At 39.4% G+C, this 20,573-nt stretch overlaps 1 protein-coding gene across 3 annotated transcripts in view; it reads left to right on the forward strand.

Moving 5' to 3' along the window:
- Positions 1-656: 656 nt before the first annotated feature.
- Positions 657-20,573, forward strand: part of SENP2 (SUMO specific peptidase 2) — a 38,202-nt gene continuing 18,285 nt past the window's right edge. Inside the window, exons 1-9 of one of the 3 annotated variants that reach the window (XM_037525236.2) lie at positions 657-778; positions 979-1,129; positions 1,802-1,965; positions 5,124-5,179; positions 10,318-10,451; positions 10,890-10,956; positions 12,890-12,980; positions 16,844-17,012; positions 18,765-18,868. In XM_037525236.2, coding sequence (XP_037381133.1) covers positions 1,862-1,965; positions 5,124-5,179; positions 10,318-10,451; positions 10,890-10,956; positions 12,890-12,980; positions 16,844-17,012; positions 18,765-18,868 — 725 coding nt within the window. In that variant the 5' untranslated portion in view covers positions 657-778; positions 979-1,129; positions 1,802-1,861. Of the gene's footprint in view, positions 1,130-1,801; positions 1,966-1,999; positions 2,346-5,123; positions 5,180-10,317; positions 10,452-10,889; positions 10,957-12,889; positions 12,981-16,843; positions 17,013-18,764; positions 18,869-20,573 lie in introns of those variants that run through there. The other 2 variants (XM_037525235.2, XM_037525237.2) reach the window with 2 other exon arrangements.

The raw sequence follows: 20,573 nt of genomic DNA on the forward strand, positions 1-20,573 counted from the left end.
ACACAACTAAATAGCTCCACCAGAGTAGTCTTAAATTAACTACTTGGATACTGTCCTAATGTTGCCAGACAGGGAGAAGGGCACCCCAGAACCCCCAAACCTGCCTGCTCTAAGTAGGTTGTGCCATCCACCGCATCAAGAGAAAACACATTAAGACCTTTAATGGAAAGGAACTTTAATACAATTAGTGTGCAATACAGACAAGACAAAGAATATAGTATTCAAGTCAAGCACCCAAAGTTACTCATCCCCTCGTGGGTCAATGTCCACCCAAACAGGATTGGCCCAAAGGAAGGCCCAAAATCCTGCCACAAGTCTATAGCACCTTCTGGCAGGGACCCACAGAAAAGGGTGAGAAACAGCCAGCAAGTCTGGGAGGAAAAGAGCAAAATCAAAATCAAGATGAAAGCTGCCAGTGTTAACCTCCCCATGGGTCTCTCACCCCCGTCTGTTCTAACCAGTCCAGGACCAAGAAGTAAGCACAGTCTCTTCACATGTCCCTTTGCTCCACCTGCCTCCTTCAGGTATCTGTCTGGCTCTCCATCCTACTTCCTTCCATCTCCAATCTCCTCTTCAGCTTCTTCCTCCTCCCCCCACCTCAGCTCCACCCTCCTTTGGGTGGGGCAGGGAACATTGACCCTCCCCTTTTCCTGGAGACCACCCTGTTACACTAAGATGGGTTGGGTAGAGGTGGAAAGAAAAGTCTCTTCTGTTGATTGCTTATAAAAGATGTTGAGAGATATGAAGAGCTATCTATAGGGAGAGGAGAATCCTTTAGGTAGGCAATGGGCAATGGGCTGTAAGTACTGGATTTGCAATAACCACTTTTAAATCTTCCCCTACGTTTTTTAAAACTACTCAGGCTTTCAGCAACAGCTTGGTAGTTATGTTTAAAGGAATTGAGGAAGGGGGTCTAAGTCTACACTTAGGATTTGCTTCCACCCTTGTGACTCTGACCTAGCTCACCTCCCCCACCAGACAGGTCACAGTGGTTCGGAACGTTAGGGGGCTTGGAATGCAAGCAGAATTCTAGAATACTGTTTATTGAGCCAAGGATGAGACTGTACTGGGACGTGCTTGTGCTGAAGTTCAAGTAAGTCTGGAAGTCGGACTTGAACTGAAACCACAGGTAAGAATCAAAAGCAGTGAGGAATGGCTATTTTGGGCAAGAAAATCTTTGAGGATTCTCAGGACTGGGGGATGGGAGTAGTTTTCTACCAATAGGTAGGGTGGGGCTTTTTCTGTTGATAATTAACCGGAAGTGTGACCTCTAGATAACAAAGGGGAGTAATTAACTATACTTCCTGCCAGCTCAGGGAGACTTGTAGATACTGGTAGGCCGGTACCTTTTTACCCTTTCTGTGTACTCCACCGGGTATGGTTTTCCTTTCGGTCTCCTACTGCACTTTACCCACATCTTTATCACAGCAGCGAATTATTTTGTAATTTGAAAATCATTCTCTCTCCCAGTAAACTGACCCCTGGGCTGATACTGAGGGTCTTGGGCTGATACTCGGACCTCTGTTCAGTTCCAGCTATGCCATTAACTAGCTCTGTGGTCATACGCAAATTTCTCAATCGCTCTATGCCTTGGTTTCCTTATTTGTTAAAAAGGGCACAAGATAACCTACCACTGCAGAGCAGTGACGATGAATTGACGGTGACAATGCGTGTATAGCATCCTGTTAGTCATAGACACATGCGCACAACACAGTGCTTAGCACGGCGCACACTTGTTCATTAACTTGACCTGCCTTGATCTGTTTGAACAAACATTTACCGAGCTCCAACTGTTTTTCAGGCCCCCGGAGCACCCCTACCCGGCTAGAGAATCTCACGTGCGGCCGTGGGCCTGGCCCAGATGGCGGACTCGGGACTGGCTCAGTCGCGAAAACCCCGCCCACAGCGCTCTCGATCTCGTCGGCGATTGGATGAGGACCGTTTCGCCGGCATTCCGGTTGCTAGGTTCGAAGGGTTGGGGGCGGGGCGGTGGTTGCGCGTGCGCAGACTGAGTTCGAAGATGCGATCCGGGGCGGGTGGAGGAGGTGACGTCAGGAGCTGGGGCTGGCTGGGGCCTTCTGTAGCCCTGGGGACGTTTTATCTGCGGGCCCTCAGATCGCGTCACAAGTCGGCGACTGAGAGCCTTGGCGGTGGTGGCCGAGGCGGCTAAGGCGGCAGCGGCGGCGACAGCTCTGGGGTTTGTGTCTCGGGGTGTGTCGGCCGCCGCTGCTGCTTGGGCCTGGTATGTACAAATGGCTGGTTAGGATTCTCGGCACCATTTTCCGTTTCTGTGACCAGACGGTGCCCCCTGCCCGGGCCCTCCTGAAGAGGCGGCGCTCGAACAGGTGAGAGGAGAGGGGCCCGAGCGCCGGCCTGGCTGCCCCACCTTCCCCAGCCCGGCGATCGGCCGGGGAAGCGCAGATGCTGGCGGGCCGACCCTGCTCTGCCCGTGCAGGTGGCAGGGCCGCGGCTGTGGAGACCCCGCTGGCGGGTGTCGTGGTTACGTAGTCGCTCGCTCCGCACTGTGCGGATGTGGCTCCTGGTGATGGAGGTGCTAGTCGTCTTAGGAGTGGTGGGCGATGGTAGGTAGGATCTTTGATGGTAGCTTCCGCGTTCAGGTTGTTTGCTGTCAACAAATGGGGCTTGGTCATGTTTTGGTGCTCCTAGGTTGGAAATTTAAAATAGGTGGAATATTATCTTTGTTGCTCACTGTTTATAAAGCACACGCCCAAATGTCATCTGCGGGCAAAAAAAAAAAAAAAATGCAGTTAAGGGAAGTGAGAGTCTTCACTTGCTCAAAGCTGTTTTGACCTCCACTACTGTTCTTTGCACCAAGACAGCAGCTGTTTTGTGTGAAGCAGCTGTCAAACAGTATGTGTGCGTTGGGGGACCACGGAAGGAGGGAGAATGGTTCTGTGCTTTAGAGTTAGTGTAAGAAAAAAAGGTATTTCATTCCTTTAAAGAGATGACTAGTCTGTACTCTAATGTTCAATTAAAATTGTAGGGAAACTTAAAGCTATTCTTCCTTTGCTTCTACATCCTTGGTTTATTCCATTTCATAGTGTCACCATCCTCCCTTGCCTAAGAATCTAAGGAATAAAGTACCATACACACACACACACACATACACACCCCTCAACTTAAGAGCAATCAGGTGTTAATTTCCTTTTTTTATTAAGCCTCAAGATCATTGAAGGGTGATTTCTTGGAGCTAGAGCGAACAGGATGATTAATACATGAGTCTGAGAATGTAGGTCATTGATGAAATTGTTAGCTAAATTCCTTCATGAGTTCCAGAGATAGCAAGATTTCAACTTATTTTTCCTTTCTGTAGGGTTGTAGGGATCATTTGAGAAATTATTGAAAGTGCCTAAAATGATTATTTGTTACTTCTACCTTAAGGACCGTATGCAGAGGCAGGTACACATCATAGACACTTGCTACCTATTTACTGAATAAGAGAATGTTAGTTCCGCTTCCGCTCTCCCTTTTTGATAAAAATCCCTGCTACTAGCAGAAACAGTGTTTGGAGATAAAAACTCTGTTCTTTACCATCCATCCTTCACTTAAAACAGCTCTTTGTAATGCAGGCTATTTTTCATTCAAAATGAAACCAAAGAGATCTTGTTGATTATTATTTGAATGGCATTTTCCTAGGATGTATTCTGTTCATCTTTTGGTAAATGTGATCAGTCATAATCCCCTTTAGAAAGATGATTAGTAGTATATATCATAAACCTTCACATTCCTGAGGTATTCAGAACAACTGAACTCCAAAATTCTTTATTACTGCTGTAATGTATTGATAGTTTCCATAATAAAATTATGTTTAAATATAATTCTTTTCAGGCTAAGAACAATTTTTGAAGGTTTCTTATATTGTCTACTTCTACCCGAAATAGAAGATGGGTTTTTTCTCAGGGGAGGTGAGGAGTCTGGAAGATGGTGGTGTCATCTTTCAGAAGGAAATTTGTTGTTTTAAAATTATTTCTGAAGCTAAACATGCAATTTGTAGCAACATGGATGGAGCTGAAAGGGATCATGCTCAGTGAAATAAGCCAGAAAGAAAAAGAAAAATACTGGATGGGCTCACTCATAGCAAGAACTTAGAAAACTTAAATAAGGGACCAGGAAAAAGACTAATTATAATAAAGTAAAAATCAAAATCAACAAGCAACTATAAACCAGAGACACACTACAGGGGGGAGAAGGGAGTAAGATCAAAACAAAAGTGGTGGGAATTGTACAGGGACTATAACCAAGATGAAAATGCATACATTGTAAAAAATGATAAATGATGTAAAAATATATAATAAAAATTATGCTTAATTAATAATAAAAAATTATGCTGACTTTGTAAAAAATTGGAAACATTTTGGGTCTCCCCGGTGGCGCAGCAGTTGAGCGCTGGGTTGCGAAGCTGCCCGCAGCCTCTGCAGCGCCGGTTCGATCCCCGGCTGCTCCCCGGCCACCAGAGGAGGGTCCCACATGGCGCGCAGACCTCTCCTGCCGCCCGCTGCTCCCCTCAGCAGTGTACTTCGGTCCTTCTGCCTGCTCTGCTCCCCGCTCTGGCTCTGGTGAATTCTCTCACCCTCCCGCACTTCTGACTGTACCCAGTGCATGTATAAACAAAACAAACAAACAAACAAACAAATAAATAAATAAATGAAAACATGCCTCTATTAAAAAAAAAAAAATTGGAAACATTTTTATTTTTTTCCCTATAGCTGGAGATATTTCAAATAAAGGTGAAATAAAATTCAAAATAAATAATTGTTTTTGGAGGGAAAAAGGAAATATTAATCTTCCTGTGTTTATTTACTAGGTGACTTCTGCCAGCTTCAAATTTGTATTTTAGCCAAATTATGGATTATTATATGATAGAGGGTTTTGGGTCTCTTTCAAATAGCTAGGCCCATAGTGTTAACACCTCATGTGCTAAACACCTGTAAAGTAGAATTCTCTTTTAAACGTAAGTTGGATCTCATTTCATGCCAAAGTGGCTAGAAAGGCGTGTGTTGTATGAATAGTAAGTTTACTTATAGAAACAGTTATGTGTGTATATGTAAACATATATATATATATATATATTTTTTTTTTTTCTCTCTCTCTGTCTTTTTCAGCTCTGTGTTTTCTACAGTGGACACTGATGAAATACCTGCCAAAAGACCAAGATTAGGTATTGAATATTAATTTTAAAAATTAGTCTTTTTAATAGGAAAAAATATATGGATGGAACAAATTCAAAAGGTAAAATGTATATTCAGTGAAAAATAAGTTTCTTTCCTGTTCTTGTCCCTTTTCCACTCAGTTATCTTTTTTGGAGGTAGCCATTTTTACCAGGTAGTTAGTTATCTTTCCAGACAAATAAACCTATATATTGAATGTACATTTAAAAATTCTAAATCTGGAGCCTCCTTGGTGGCACAAGGGGTTAAAAACAGCACTGTAAAGCTATCCACAGTGAGTTTGATCCCTAGCTGGCGAGGGAGCAACTATATGGCACAGCAGACCTCTCCTGTCTCGCCTGCTGCTCCCCTCAGCAGTGTGTTTCAGTTAGTCTGCCTGTTCTGTTCCCCACTCTGTCTCTGGTGAATCCTCTCACTCCCTGCACCTCTGACCTGTACCCTAGTTCTTGTATGCATAAATAAATAAATCTTTAAAAAAAAAATCTAAATCTTCTGTAAAGAAAAAGAACTCTCTTTTTTTTTTTTTTAAAAATAATGTGCTTTCTTTTTTTTTTTTTTTTTTTTTTTATAGAGGCATGTTTTATTTATTTATTTATTTATTTGTTCGTTTGTTTTGTTTGTACATGCACTGGGTACAGTCAGAAGCGCGGGAGGGTGAGAGAATTCACCAGAGCCAGAGCGGGGAGCAGAGCAGGCAGAAGGACCGAAGTACACTGCTGAGGGGAGCAGCGGGTGGCAGGAGAGGTCTGCACGCCATGTGGGACCCTCCTCTGGTGGCTGGGGAGCAGCCGGGAATCGAACCGGCGCCGCGAGGCAGCGGGCAGCCTCGCAACCCAGCGCTCAACCGCTGCGCCACCGGGGAGGCCCAGAACTCTCTTTTTTTGAAGGAGAAATATTTCAAAAACTGCTTAAGACTAAATGATCTAGTTCAGATCACTGAGTGAATCAATTTAATATGTTGCCCCAAAATGTTTATTTACTTCCCCATATCTGAAGGATTAGACATAACCCGAAGAGAATAAAACTAGATTAATGAGAAAAGGTACAATGGGATACTACAATAATATATCCTCCTTTCTCAAAAAAATGAATATCAGTTTGGATCTACTTCTAGATGTGGTAGTTAAGAATGAATATATCTTTGTTAAGATTTCATTTAAATTCAATGAGTACATATTGAGCCTGTCTTAATGCTAAGTAATGTGTTAGGTTCTAGAGGAAATACAGAAATGAAGTAAGCAGAGATTTTTTAAAGACCTTATAAATTGTAGGGGTATATGAGTATATAGTAGCTGGTATAAAGATAAGCACATAAATAATAATAATGTCAATGAGTATATGTTAAATAAAATAAAGCCTGTAGTAGTAACAAAATACTGTCCAATTTTCTGCTGCTTCAGAGTCTCAGTAAATAATTGATGAAGGAGGTACTATGTCTGATGGGTCTTGAAGAATGGATAGGATATTAACAGAGAGCAATAGGAAGGAAAAGCATTCTATGAAGAGGGAATGGTATGGGAAAGTTGTGCAGTTTAGGAAATGGCAACTAGGTTTTGGGAAAGTTGACTAGTTATAAATATGCCAGGCATATTTATACTGAATTCACTAGGACAGTATTTCTCAAAGCACAGGATAGATACCAATTCAGGAAATGATTTTAAGCGATACAGCATTCATAGCATTATTAAGCAATATTTAAATTATGTTATATACTAAAAAGTTTATCAGTTTTATATATAAAAAGTTTATAAAAATTTATTTTTACTTTTCTGATTATTTCAAGCAGAAAATCTTGATTTAGTGTTAATGTCTTCAATAGTTGTTTAATACATGATGATCTTTTTTTTTTTTAAAGATTTATTTATTTATTTGTACAAGCATTGGGTACAGTCAGAAGCACGGGAGGGTGAGAGAATTCACCAGAGTCAGAGCCGGGAACAGAACAGGCAGATGGACCGAAACACACTGCTGACGGGAGCAGCGGGCGTGGCAGGAGAGGTCTGCTGCGCCATGTGGGACCCTCGCCAGTGGCTGGGGATTGAACCTGTGCTGCAGAGGCTGCAGGCAGCCTCGCAGCCCAGCGCTCAACCGCTGTGCCACCAGGGGAGGCCCTACATGATGATCTTTTTTAAAACAGTACTAGCTGGAACTTAAAATTATTGTGTTTTCATTTCTTTGTAAGGCAGATGATGTTGCTTTACATTTATATAAATATATATTTACTATAAAATATATATATATTTAATGATTCATTCATTTATGCACACAAGAACTGGGGTACAGGCAGAGGTATGGGGGGTGAGAGGATTCACCAGAGACAGAGTGGGGAATGGAACAGGCAGATTGTGAAATACACTGCTAAGGGGAGCAACGGGCAAGCCAGGAAATGTGTGCTGTGTCATATGGGCAGCTCCCTGGCCGGGGATTGAACTCATGCTGCAGTGGCTACGGATAGCTTCATAGGTGTGTCCCAACCCCTTGCGCCACCAGGGAGACCCTAAAATATATATTTCTTGGGCCTCCCCGGTGGCGCAGAGGTTGAGCGCTGGGTTGCGAAGCTGCCCGCGGCCTCTGCGGCGCCGGTTCGATCCCCGGCTGCTCCCCGGCCACCGGAGGAGGGTCCCACATGGCGCGCAGACCTCTCCTGCCGCCCGCTGCTCCCCTCAGCAGTGTACTTCGGTCCTTCTGCCTGCTCTGCTCCCCGCTCTGGCTCTGGTGAATTCTCTCACCCTCCCGCGCTTCTGACTGTACCCAGTGCATGTATAAACAAAACAAACAAACCAGCAAACAAATAAATAAAGCATGCCTCTATTAAAAAAAAAAAATATATATATATATATATATATTTCTTTATGTAAATATAAAATTGCCTCATGCATTTATTTAGCAAAAAATTTAAGTTAATTTTCTGGAAAAAATATAAATAATTATGCACGGTGGTATTATAGAAAGTTCCTGAAATAGTTAAGGTAATCATCTATTTTATGGACTTCTATGTCAAGGCTCTCTCCCTCCATGATTTCTATGATATGTGTTATGGTTTTCTGAATGGAAGCTCTAGAAAGGAACCTAAGTAAAGGGGGAAGCAGTGGGCCCAGGAAATAATATTTACTGTGAGAGTTTGTAAAGGTCTATAGCAATGTTATCCAATTCTCAGCATGATAGCTGCTGAACACTTTAAATGGGCCTAGTGTGATTGAGCAGCTGAATTTAATTTTAATTAAGTTTAAATTTAGGTAACTACATTTGGCTACAGGCTGTAATATCGGACAGTACAGTTACATTGGTTGTTTTGAGATAAAAAAAAAAAGGAAGGGCGAAAGAAAAGGGGACCTTAAAATTACAGACTCATGATCTTACAGATTAAGGGGTTTTACGAAATTTAGTGTCGTCTCAGGAAAATCAGGTGACCAATCTTATCCCCATTTACAAATTAGGCAGGCTTGTCTTCCTTCCCTCCACCCTACCCCTGTTTTTTAGTCAGTGAGCTCTTTTGACATAATCTTTGGGCATACTCATTTTTTGACAAAATTTATAGGAAAACAAATATAATACTTTTTAGCAGTCACTATTATGTTACTAAGAGTATCTCTTGTCCTCTGAGGTCTAGATGAGGTGACAGTCTGGGTTAAGCACCAATTCCCAAAGTTCTTCTCCCCCCATACCCCCCCCAACAAATGGGGGAATATAAGTAACATCTCTAAATGGCAGAATGTAAGTGACATCTCTAAACTTTATTAGAGGGGTAACCTGTAACTCCCTATAATTCCTGAAATGATAAAGTCATTGGCCAACTTTGTTACTTTTAACTATTCTCTAGTTACAAATTGCTTCAAATTGGATTCTGCTTTACGCAACTGTCTCATCCTCCCTGTTGCTTAAGTTATCCTCCTATGGGTTATTTGAATAATCAGTACATTCTCTTTTTAAGAATTAATGTATAGAGTTACTTCTTCCCAGAAATGTTTCATATCTTGTATGTTCTGGAGTGCTTGTTGCTTAAAAGCCACCATTTCAGTTCAGGCTATTTTCTGTAAAGCAGAATATGGCTAAATTGATGGTTTCTTCCTCAAACTAGGCTTTAGAATACCTTTAATTAGGAAATAGGAAGTTTTCAAAAACAAGTCTGCAGCATAAGAAATGAGAAAGGATAGTGTGATAAAAGGAGGACATGGGGAATGCACTGAAATCTACCTCTCACCTTATTTATTTACTTGTTTTTTTTTTTTTTTAAAGATTTATTTGTTTATGCATACAAGAACTGGGGAATAGACCAGAGGTGCGGAGAGGTGAGATCATTCACCAGAGACAGGGTGGGGAGCAGCACAGGCAGATCTACTGAAATACACTGCTGAGGGGAGCAGCAGGAGAGACAGGAGAGGTCTGCTAAGCCATGTGGGTTAGCATCCTGGCTGGGGATTGAACACATGCTGCATTGGCTGCGGATAGCTTCATTGTGCTGAGACTTTAACCCCTTGTGCCACCAGGGAGGCCCTTATCCTTATTTGCTTATTTTTTTATCCTTATTTTTGGTGGTAGAGACGGTTGTTTCTGAGCTCTTCCAGTGCATTTCTGGCAGAGGGATGGGCTTGTTTCATTAGATGTTTAAGAGCTACATCTCTTATACTTCACTAATTTCTACCCTGGGCCAAAAATATAATGTGCACTTAGTAAGTAGTTGTTTAGGACAACTATGTTGTCACCAGTCTGGGAGGTAAGGACAAACCAGAGATTAAATAGTAGTGCTTCCTGAGGGATTCTGCTATACCCAGTGGTTATATGCTTCTGGTTGTTTAAGTTATGTTCCTGTATCTCTGATAAAGATTTATAAATTCTGGAGAACTCACCTTAAAAGCTGTCATTTCAGGAGTTCTTTGAATTATTACGTAACTTGCTAATGTGATAGTTTTATGTTTTTGTGTCATCTCAGATAATACAAACAAAAATCACCATGCTAGAATTCCACTTATTCATCTAGGAGAAAAATTATCTTTACAGATGTCTTTTTAATTTGATAAATGAAAATAGGACTTCCATGAAAATTAAGAAATTAAGGCCTTTTCTCAGATATAATCTTTATGCTAGAAATTTACTACTCTTTATATGTATTTTGTATTATGCTTTCTAGATTGCTTTATTCACCAAGTGAAAAACAGTCTCTACAATGCTGCCAGCTTATTTGGATTTCCCTGCCAGCTGACCACAAAGCCCATGGTGACTTCTGCTTGTAATGGAACACGGAATGTGGCCCCTTCAGGAGAGGTCAGTGGGGATAGGACTCTGTAGGGGCTACTGATATTTCTACTTAATCACTGAAGTTAAATTTTAGAAATATAGTCTTCTCTTTTTAAGAATTAATGTGTAGAATTATTTCTTCCCAGAAATGTTCATATCAATTAGCCTTGATATAAAGGTTAAGAAATTAAAGATTTAGAGATTATACATTTAAAAAATATTTATAAAGAATCTGATTACTAGTCCATCTGCTTTTCTTATGTAAGTATGTGGGAAGAACCTGGAATTGTTATTTTTTTAATATTATTTTGTGTGTCTTCACAAATTAAACCTTCGGTTTTTATTGGTATCTCTTCTGTGAGCTACCTAAGTAAGTAATCTCCAATAGAGTGATTTTTTCATATCAGGAACTTATTTCTATTCTAAAATCTAGATGCTACAGAGATTATTCTATTTGATTTTAAGGTATTTTCGAACTCTTCACCTTATGAACTGACAGGTTCTGGATCCTGGAACAACATGCTGAAACTGGGTGAGGTGGTCAAATTATTTCTATTTCTGCTTTTCTCTACCTCCATCTGCCCCTTTTTACTGAATTTTGAGACTATGATTGGAAACATTGATTTTGAATCGGATGGAAACAAAGACATTCTTTTCACCATCCAAATAGCAAATAGCTTTCCTTTGAATTGATTGTTACGTTTTCTATTTATATTACCAGGGTCCTTAATGTGACTTACATCAAGGTTTGTTCATTAAAAAAATGTCAGGTATTATGATAAGTTATCAGGCAGGAATAACAAAATTATAAAGTCTTTAGTAAAATAATAAAGCAAGGAAAATAATGAAAGCCTGCCTTAGAGGAATATCATCTAATTGGGAGCAATCTTAGTTTCTCATTCTCATAATTTTATGGTTTAAGAACCTACATATCATCCTTACACCATGAAATTGAATTGTAGTTCTTGTATATACTCTATAAAGTGGTAGGAAAAATAGGAAACAGCCAGAGTCCCCCCCAAGGATTGTGATCTCTGCCACACAGATAGGCTTGTAAAGTTTGAGAAGGAGAAAAAGTTTTTAGAGAAGTTGTGGGTTCAGAAATCAAAAGTAGAATTAGTTAAGGAAATGGTAAAAATCTTAGAGTAGTGTTTCTCAATCCTTTTCAGTAAGGTACTTCTGGTGGTAGAGAAGAGCAAAGAGTTAACAGATACCCCTGACCCTGAGAGTCTAGTTCCAGAGGGTCTGGAATAAAAAGACTTTTCTCAAAGTCTTTCATTTCATTTTAAAAGTTAATACAAATTAGATTTTATACATCTATTTGTATTGTTTGAATTATATGTTTAATTAATTTACCATTAAAATTGACTTAGAAGGATGATAGTTTATCTTGTGCTTGAGGTACCAGTGCTGTATTTCTTTAGCTTTTGTAGCCTAATCAGAGAGGTACAGGTATAGGTAGGGCAGGTTTCTTGTGGAAAGAGGTCCACAGGCTCTTCGTACCTGTGGAAATTCAGAATTTTTCCTATTTTTGGATATACTGTGTTTATTGAATATTAATTTTTAAAAAACTACTGGGATTGAACATTCATTCAGGTCAGGTTTTGCAAATGTGAATTCAGGTGAGTTTAGATTTTTTTTTTAAGATTTATTTATTTATGCATACAAGAACTGTGGTACAGGCCAAAGGTGCAGGGGGTGAGAAGATTCACCAGAGACAGAGAGGGGAACAGAATGGACAGATTGACTGAAATACACTGCTGAGGGGAGCAGCGGGCAAGACAGGAGAGGTCTGCTGAGCCGTATGGGTAGTTCCCTGGCAGCCTGGAATCGAACTCATGCTGCAGTGGCTGCGGATAGCTTCATAGTGCTGTTTTTAACCCCTTGCACCACCAGGGAGGCCTGAGTTTGGGTTTTGCTGCTACTGGTATATGAAAAAAGTTTTCAGTTTTAGACCTCCGCATTTTGGAGTCCTCAGGGACACCATGCCTCTATAGTCACTCCTACAGAGAATGTGACAGATTAAAGTGGTTACTCTTTTTTTGCAGTATGTAACCATGACACAAGTGTTGGAAGTTTTCAGTGAAGTGTGGTAAAATGGCAGATTTATATTTAAAACTTCTGTTTTCTTGGAAGAGGAAACAGTTGGAACAAATTATTCAGGTTGATTAGGTTTCAGAGAGTTTGCGATTATTGAGTTCCTGTCTCTTATTGGTCGTAGCAAGCAAAACTAGAAAATATTCCCTGTAAGTTTTTATTGTCTATCTGAAATCAAAGACTAAGTGAGCACTTTCTTTTCCTTTGACTTCTGCACAGGTTGTGCTGGATCTCTGCTGTATAGTAATAATATTTGAAAAATAAGATATTTAATTCTACGATGCAGACTGCTCACAGCTTTTCTTTTCTAATGCAGCTGTTCACAGGCTTTTTTCCTCCTAACAATTACAAATGCATTTTAAAAATAGGTAATAAATCTCCTAATGGAATAAGTGACTATCCAAAGATCAGAGTGACAGTAACCCGAGATCAGCCTCGCAGAGTTCTGCCTTCCTTTGGGTAAGTGTTAAATTCTGCTGGTCTGTAAATGGAAACTTTGCACCATTAGATGCTCTCTCTTGCGAGGCATTTTCATTTTTATTCTATTATATAATTTTGTTAAGTAAGTACTCTGAGGTTAGTGACTTGCCAAATACTGTACAGCTAGTGAGAGATTTAAATTCAGGTGTATGTTACTTTTTCTATCATTATTATATGACTATAGCATCTGATTTTTAAAAACCTTTACAAAAGAATTGTTTACTTCTAACCATTTTCTTTGAAGTATAATATGTACGTAGAAAAGTGCAGAAATCATGTGTGTAGCCCGATGAATTTTTATACACTGAACACATTTATCATTTCTATGAAATGTTATTATCTTATAGGTAATTTTCTTCTTTTCATATTCTCACTTTCTAGGATTCCTATTGCTTAGATGTTAGAGCTTCTGGAATTATCTAATATTCCTATATATCCTTCTCCTTGCCCTTTAAAAAATCTTTTATTGATTTTTAACTTTTTTGGCTATTAGTTTTTAAGTTGTAAGCATTCTCCCTTCCCTACATGCCGTGTTTCTTTCTTTCTCCAAGCATCTAATTTAAGGATGCAGTATCTTATCTCTAAAAATTGTTAGTTATTTTAAGTTTTCTTCTCCCTGCGTTGTCTGTTTCCTCTGAATATTTCTCCCACCTTGACTTACTTTTGTCTTATGTTTTATATAGAATCTTTATTCAAATACTTGGTAACCTTTATTTTTTTTTCTTCTCATTTTTACCCCCCTTACTTGGTAATCTTTAGCTATATACTCATATTTAAGAATCACACACCACAAACTAAAAACTAGAGCTCTCTGGAGTTAGACAATGGGCTGCTTGTAGCTGAGAGAAAGTACAAAATGAATTTGGAACATCTTGTGCAAGAAACTAAAGAAGTGCTCAAAAACTGGAGATATGCCAGCAAGAGACAGGAAGAAGTTTGAGGGGCTTTTACTTAGCAAATTGGAGACAATTTAAGCATCAAAATGAATGAAAATAGGAATAAAGAGACTAGTAATTAGCTATATCTTGTGGGGCGGGAGAGATCTTTATGATGAATGCCAACTAATATCAATTTAGAAAATCATCATTTAATAACTATCATAGTAATAACTGATATGAATAGGAATCATCAATTGAACTGACACTCCTAAGTAAAAGTTTGATAAGGTATGAGATATTTATGTAAACTCAAAACATCTTGCCAGAATTCCTTATTTAGTTACAAAGGGAAAAATACTTTTTTAAAAAAATAAATTATTTTTATTTATCTGTGTATACAAAAACTGGGGTGTAGACCAGAGGTGCGGGGTGGGGTGGGTGACAGAATTCACCAGAGACAGAATAGGGGCAGAACAGGCAGATCTACTGAAATACACTACTGAGGGGAGCAGCGGGCAAGGCAAGAGAGGTCTGCTGTGCCATGTGGGTTAGCTCCTTGGCAGGGGTTGGAACTTGTGCTGCAGTGGCTGCCGATAGCTTGTTAGTGCTGCAACTTAACCTCTTGCGCCACCAGGGAGGCCCCCAAATCTGTCTGTTCTGCTCCTTACTCTGTCTCTGGTGAATCCTCTCATCACCCCACAGCTCTGGCCTATACCCCATTTCTTCTACACAAAAATAAATAAATGAAATCTAAAAATAAATAAAGATGAAGACTGAAAAACTTTTAGAGAGTGCAGAGAATGAAGATACATGACAACTAAATGCACCATGAGCTCCTGTATTGGATTCTAGATAAGAAAAAAATTGCTATGAAGGATATTTTTAATACCATTAGAGGAATATGAATATGGGCAATGTGTTACATATTGTATCATCAGTAAAATTCTTAAATTTGATGATTGTTTTGTGGTTATATAAGAGATGTTCTTGAGTGATAATTCTTACATATTTATAGGCGTGAACTTATTCTCCAAGCATTTAATGCTATGAAATGACCCTATAAACATTGCTTTAGCAGCAGCCCACACATTTTGAATGTTGATTTTACTTTTAATTCAATTTAAGATGTTTTCTAATTTCTGTTTTGCTTCCTCTTTTAACCTGTGATTATTTAAAAGTGTATAAATAATTGTTAATTTTCAAAAACTTGGGACTTTCCAGATATCATTCTGTTGTTGATTTCTAGTTTAATCCCTTGTGGTCAGAGAACATACTTACTTCATTTCTTATGAATTTGTTAATATTTGTTTTATAGCCTGGAATATGGTCTATCTGGGTGATGTTAAATGTGTCCTTGAAAAAGATAAATATTCTGTTGTTGTTTAGTGGAGTGCTCTGTAAATGTCAGGTCAAGTTGCAATAATGTTTTATAGAGTTACAGATTTTCTGTTTATATTTTTACTGGTTGATAAGAGAGGACTGTTGTTATTTTCTGCTGTAATTGTGAATTTGTCTGTTGCTCTAGTTATGTCAGTTTTTGCTTCATGTATTTTGGAATTCTGTAGGTGAATACATTTGACTCAGATTCACCAGTTAACATTTTGCCAATATACCTTAATCTGTCATTTATACACAGTATTTTTTGTAAACATTTGAGAATAAGCCTTAGACTCAAGTCCCTTTAATATTAGTGCTTGAGTGTGTTTATTTCTTAAGAATGAGAATGTTTAGTTACATAATCCTAGATTACCAAAATCAGAAAATTTAACATTGATATAATACTATTATATAATCTTATTTGAATTTCTCCATTATAGAGATTACTTTTTTCTGGTCCAGGATTTAGTGCAGGATCATGTATATTTAATTTTCATGTCTCTGATCTCCTTTAATCAAAACAACTCCTAAACCTTTCTCTTTTTTTTTGTCTTTAATGGCATGGGTATTTTTAATGAGTGTAAGTGTTTTTTTTTTAAAGATTTATTTATTTATGCATACAAGAACTGGGGTACAGGCCAGAGGTGCAGGGGGTGAGAGAATTCACCAAAGACAGAGTGGGAAACAGAACAGGCAGATTGACTGAAATACCCTGCTGAGGGGAGCAGCAGGCAAGACAGGAGAGGTCTGCTGCTCCATGTGGGTAGCTCCCTGGCCGGCTGAGGATCGAACTCTTGCTACAGAGGTTACTGATAGCTTCACAGTGCTGTACTTAACCCCTTGCGCCACCAGGGAGGCCCCAGTATAATCATTTCTTTTGTAGAATATTCTTTAATTTTATTAGATATCACTCATATTTGTTCTATATAATGCATTTTTTTGGGTAAAAATTCTATGTGAGTGTTGTATCCTTTTTAACACATCACATCAAGAAAGGGTATAATATCAATTTTTCCCACTGTTAATAGAGGCAGGAGAGGGAGACTCTTGTCACCAGCAACAATGACTGGGTGGGAGCTTCATGGCTTTCATTTCTAGCATTTGTTAACTTAGCATCTAGCAGGTATTTATTGAGTGCTTTTGACTTAGATCCTTCACCTAAGATGACAGTGATAAAAGGGCATACTATCTGTCTCCGTGGAATTTAAATAATATGTGATAGGAACATAAAATACACACCAATAGTTAAATCCAGTTGTGACAGGTGATTAAAGAAGTGCAGTATTAGAGGAGGACATGTGTAATGCAGAGCTCAGTCCAGAAAGGTTTGGAAAATTGGGCATGTGGAAGAAAGCAGATACTTTATTGTCACAGCCCTGGTGACTGGAAACAGACATTCCATAGTGGAATGCTGGGATACACTCTGCTATCGAGGTAGATCTAACTTTATAAATGCTAGTTGTCTGATTTGCCAAGTGTAAGCTTAATGTAGAACAGCATAAACGCAAGATGATCTGGGAGCTTAAATTCCAGCAATTTAAGCAATTTGGTGATAATCTTTTTTTTTTCCTTTCTTTATTCTCTTAGTTTTACTTTGAACTCAGAAGGCTATAGTAGAAGACCAGGTGGCCGTCGACATAACAGAGGCAATCCAGAGAGTTCCTTAATGTGGAAACCTCAGGAACAGGTTGTAACAGAAATGATTTCTGAAGAGAATGGCAAGGGCCTGAGACGTCCCCACTGTACTGTGGAGGAGGTAAGCCCTTTTTGCCTGATCTCTTTTTTAAAAATATTTTATAAATTTTTGGGAATAAATAATATAGGTAGTATGATAAAGAATTTGGAAGGTACCAAAGGGAGAATGCTGATTATAAATTGCCCAGTCTCCCTTTGTACCCTGCTCCCACCCCCTTTTTGACTTAACAAGTAACCTCAGATACTTGTACATATCCTTCTAGAGATACTCTACACATTTATAATTTAGGCAACATTCATACATAGTTATTTTTGCTATAAGAAAGAAAAAGGAATAATGTTAGGAAAAGGTAAGATTATAGACTCTCCTTTTGGGCACCTGAATTACATTAACTTGTTTCTTTTACAAACTAATAATTGTGATTATGTAAGGGAGGTAAATGTCTGCTTTTCCTTCCCTTTTCAGGGCATGCAGCATGATATCTTCATCAACAATCTTTTCTTTACTTCCCTCTTGAAGTCTTCACTTATTCCAGGAGAATTTAGAATTATTCTTGTATCTGGTATTCCCTAGGACCACCACCTATTGCAATTTGCTAGATGGTTTTCTGAACCACTTAGTTGGGTCAGAAATATTTATTTGGGTCCCTGGTGCTGTGCTAGTTGCCAGCAATTTACATCAAGGACAAATGTGGTCCTTGTCCTCTAGGAACTTATACATAAATAGTTAAAAATTAACCAATAGAGATAGGCTGAAGGGAGGATTGACCCACAGCCCAAGGAAGGGTTTTAAAGAGAGGTATTAAAGTAGGCTGTTATATCTATTAGATAGGAAATTAGAGGGGAACTGAGTAATATATATTAGGTAAATACAGGATATATTCTAGAAATATTAGAAAATAACATTAGCAAGGTCATGTTCAGTGGTTATGTGTTATATAAAATTAGAAGGAAGAGCCTGAATCCCAGATTTCAGTCTTGGATAAATATGTGTCACTGACCTAGGTGTTTTAGGGGAAAGATGATGACATCAGTTTTGGACATTATTTAAAGTGCCTGTGAAACACGCAAGAAGACCTGTCCCATAGACTTTTGGATATAGGTGATGAGAGTTTTGAGAAGAAGGCAGGGTTAGAGACACATTTCTGAATTTATACATATTGGTGTGACATAAATCAAAAGAACTAAAGAGACTACCCAGGGAGAGAATATAGTGGGAGAAGATACTGTGCAGAACCTTTGGCATTTAAGGGCAGGCAGAAGAAGAAATAATCTGCAGTGAGAAGATACGAAATTAGGAGAGTGTAATATCCAAGAAGGCAGGCCAGGTCAGCAGGGTGAAATGCTGAAGGTAGAAATCAAGTAACATAAACTGAAAAAGTGTCTATTGGATCGAACCATAGAAGGTCACTGGTGACTTTGATAGACCATTTCCATTTTGGAAACTGAATATTGACTATGAATTGGGTTGTTCCTGCTGTATTTTGGGATTAACTCAGTTCCTCTATCAAAAACCTAGATACCATCTGGTACAGTAGAAAATGTAATTGAGTGAAATGGGCTCTAGGGTAAATGACCCATCTAAAAGTAATTGACTTACAATTGTTCTATATTGTTGATTCAGTTTTTCAAGAGGCCAGATTTTTGATTTTTCTTTTCAAATTTATAAAGTTGGTAATTCAACGAAAAATTAAAAACACTGTGCTGAGGAACAAAACACATCTGTGGGCTGCGTTTGGCCTCTCAGTCTGTTTATGGTTTAATTATAGATTTAGTGTGCTAGTAGTTATCTAACATCCTTTCTTTTATTTAGGGTGTTCAAAAAGAGGAAAGAGAGAAGTACCGAAAGTTGTTAGAGCGACTTAAAGAAAATGGCCATGGAAACGCAGTTCCACCTATAACTTCAACTCATCACAGGTAAAAATGAGTAATAAGAAATGTGAAGTGATTTGCAGACAGCTTTTTCTTATTTTTGGAGAGGAGATTTGGGGAAATGGTTTTTTTGGTTTTTGTTTTTTTTAAAGATTGATTGATTGATTGATTTATACAAGCACTGGGTACAGTCAGAAGCACGGGAGGGTGAGAGAACTCACCAGAGCCAGAGCAGGGAGCAGAGCAGGCAGAAGGACTAAAGCACACTGCTGAGGGGAGCAGCGGGCGGCAGGAGAGGTCTGCGCGCCATGCGGGACCCTCATCCGGTGGCCGGGGAGCAGCCGGGGATCGAACAGCACTGCAGAGGCTGTGGGCAGCCTTGCAACCCAGCGCTCAACTGCTGCGCCACGGGGGAGGCCCGGGAAATGGGTTTTGTGGAAAAAGAGATTTACATCGAGAGAACTAGCCCTGCAATTTGCATAAACTTTGTATTTGTTAGTGGATTAAATAGAACATTGCTTTTATAAAATAGAATTTTCTCCTAGCTTTAGAGTCCAGTCCTATGTTCAGGTAAACTCTTGAAACTCTGATATGAAAAGTAGACTACAATGAGATACCATCTTATACCAGTGAGAATGGCACATATTAAAAAACCTAGCAACAACAAATGTTGGCGAGGTTGTGGAGAAAAAGGAACTCTCCTGCACTGTTGGTGGGAGTGCAAACTGGTCCAACCACTGTGGAGAGCTGTGTGGAGATTTCTTGACCTACTAAACATAGAGCTTCCATATGATCCAGCAATTCCACTCCTAGGTATTTACCCAAATGGCACAGAAACATGAACTCCAAAGGGCACCTGCACGCCTATGTTTATAGCAGCACTATTTAAAATAACTAAGCTATAGAAACAACCCAAATGCCCAAAAATAGATGACTGGATCAAGAAGATGTGGTATATATACACAGTGGAATATTACTCAGCAATCAAAAAAGATAAATACGTGCAGTTTGCAGCAACATGGATGGATGGAGCTAGAGAGGATCATGCTCAGTGAAATAAGTCAGAAAGAAAAAGAAAAATACCAGATGGTCTCATTCATAGCAGGAATTTAGAAAACTTAAATAAGGGACCAGGAAAAAGACTAATCAATACAAAGTAAAAATCAAAATCAACAAGCAACTATAAACCAGAGACACACTATGGGGGTGGGGAGTGGGGCAGGGAGAGGAAGGACTAGAGTCAAAATAAGGGGGGGGGGGTGCAATTGTATGGGGAATATAACCATAATGAAAATGCATACATTGTGCAAAGATGAAAAATGATGTAGGGCCTCCCCTGGTGGCGCAGTGGTTGAGCGCTGGCCTGTGAAGCTGCCCACAGCCTCTGCAGCACCGGTTCGATCCCCGGCCCCTGGGCGAGGGTCCCACAGGGTGCGCAGACCTCTCCTGCCGCCCGCTGCTCCCCTCAGCAGTGTACTTCATCACTCTGCCTGTTCTGCTCTCCGCTCTGGCTCTGGTGAATTCTCTCACCCTCCTGCGCTTCTGACTGTACCCTGTGCTTGTATAAATAAATAAATAAATCTTTGAAAAAAAAAGAAAAATGATGTAAGAATTATATAAAATAAAATATTAAAAAAAAAAAAGTAGAGTCGCCGACTGAAGCAGGGCTCCCAGAGGGCAGAGAGTTTTTTCCCCCCCAACTTTCCCAACACAGAGATTTCCCACAATCTCTGACTTTTTCTTTCTTTCC

This window comes from Talpa occidentalis, unplaced genomic scaffold (genome assembly GCF_014898055.3).
Source record: "Talpa occidentalis isolate TD23 unplaced genomic scaffold, MPIMG_talOcc4v2.1 talOcc4.4, whole genome shotgun sequence".
NCBI lineage: Eukaryota > Metazoa > Chordata > Mammalia > Eulipotyphla > Talpidae > Talpa > Talpa occidentalis.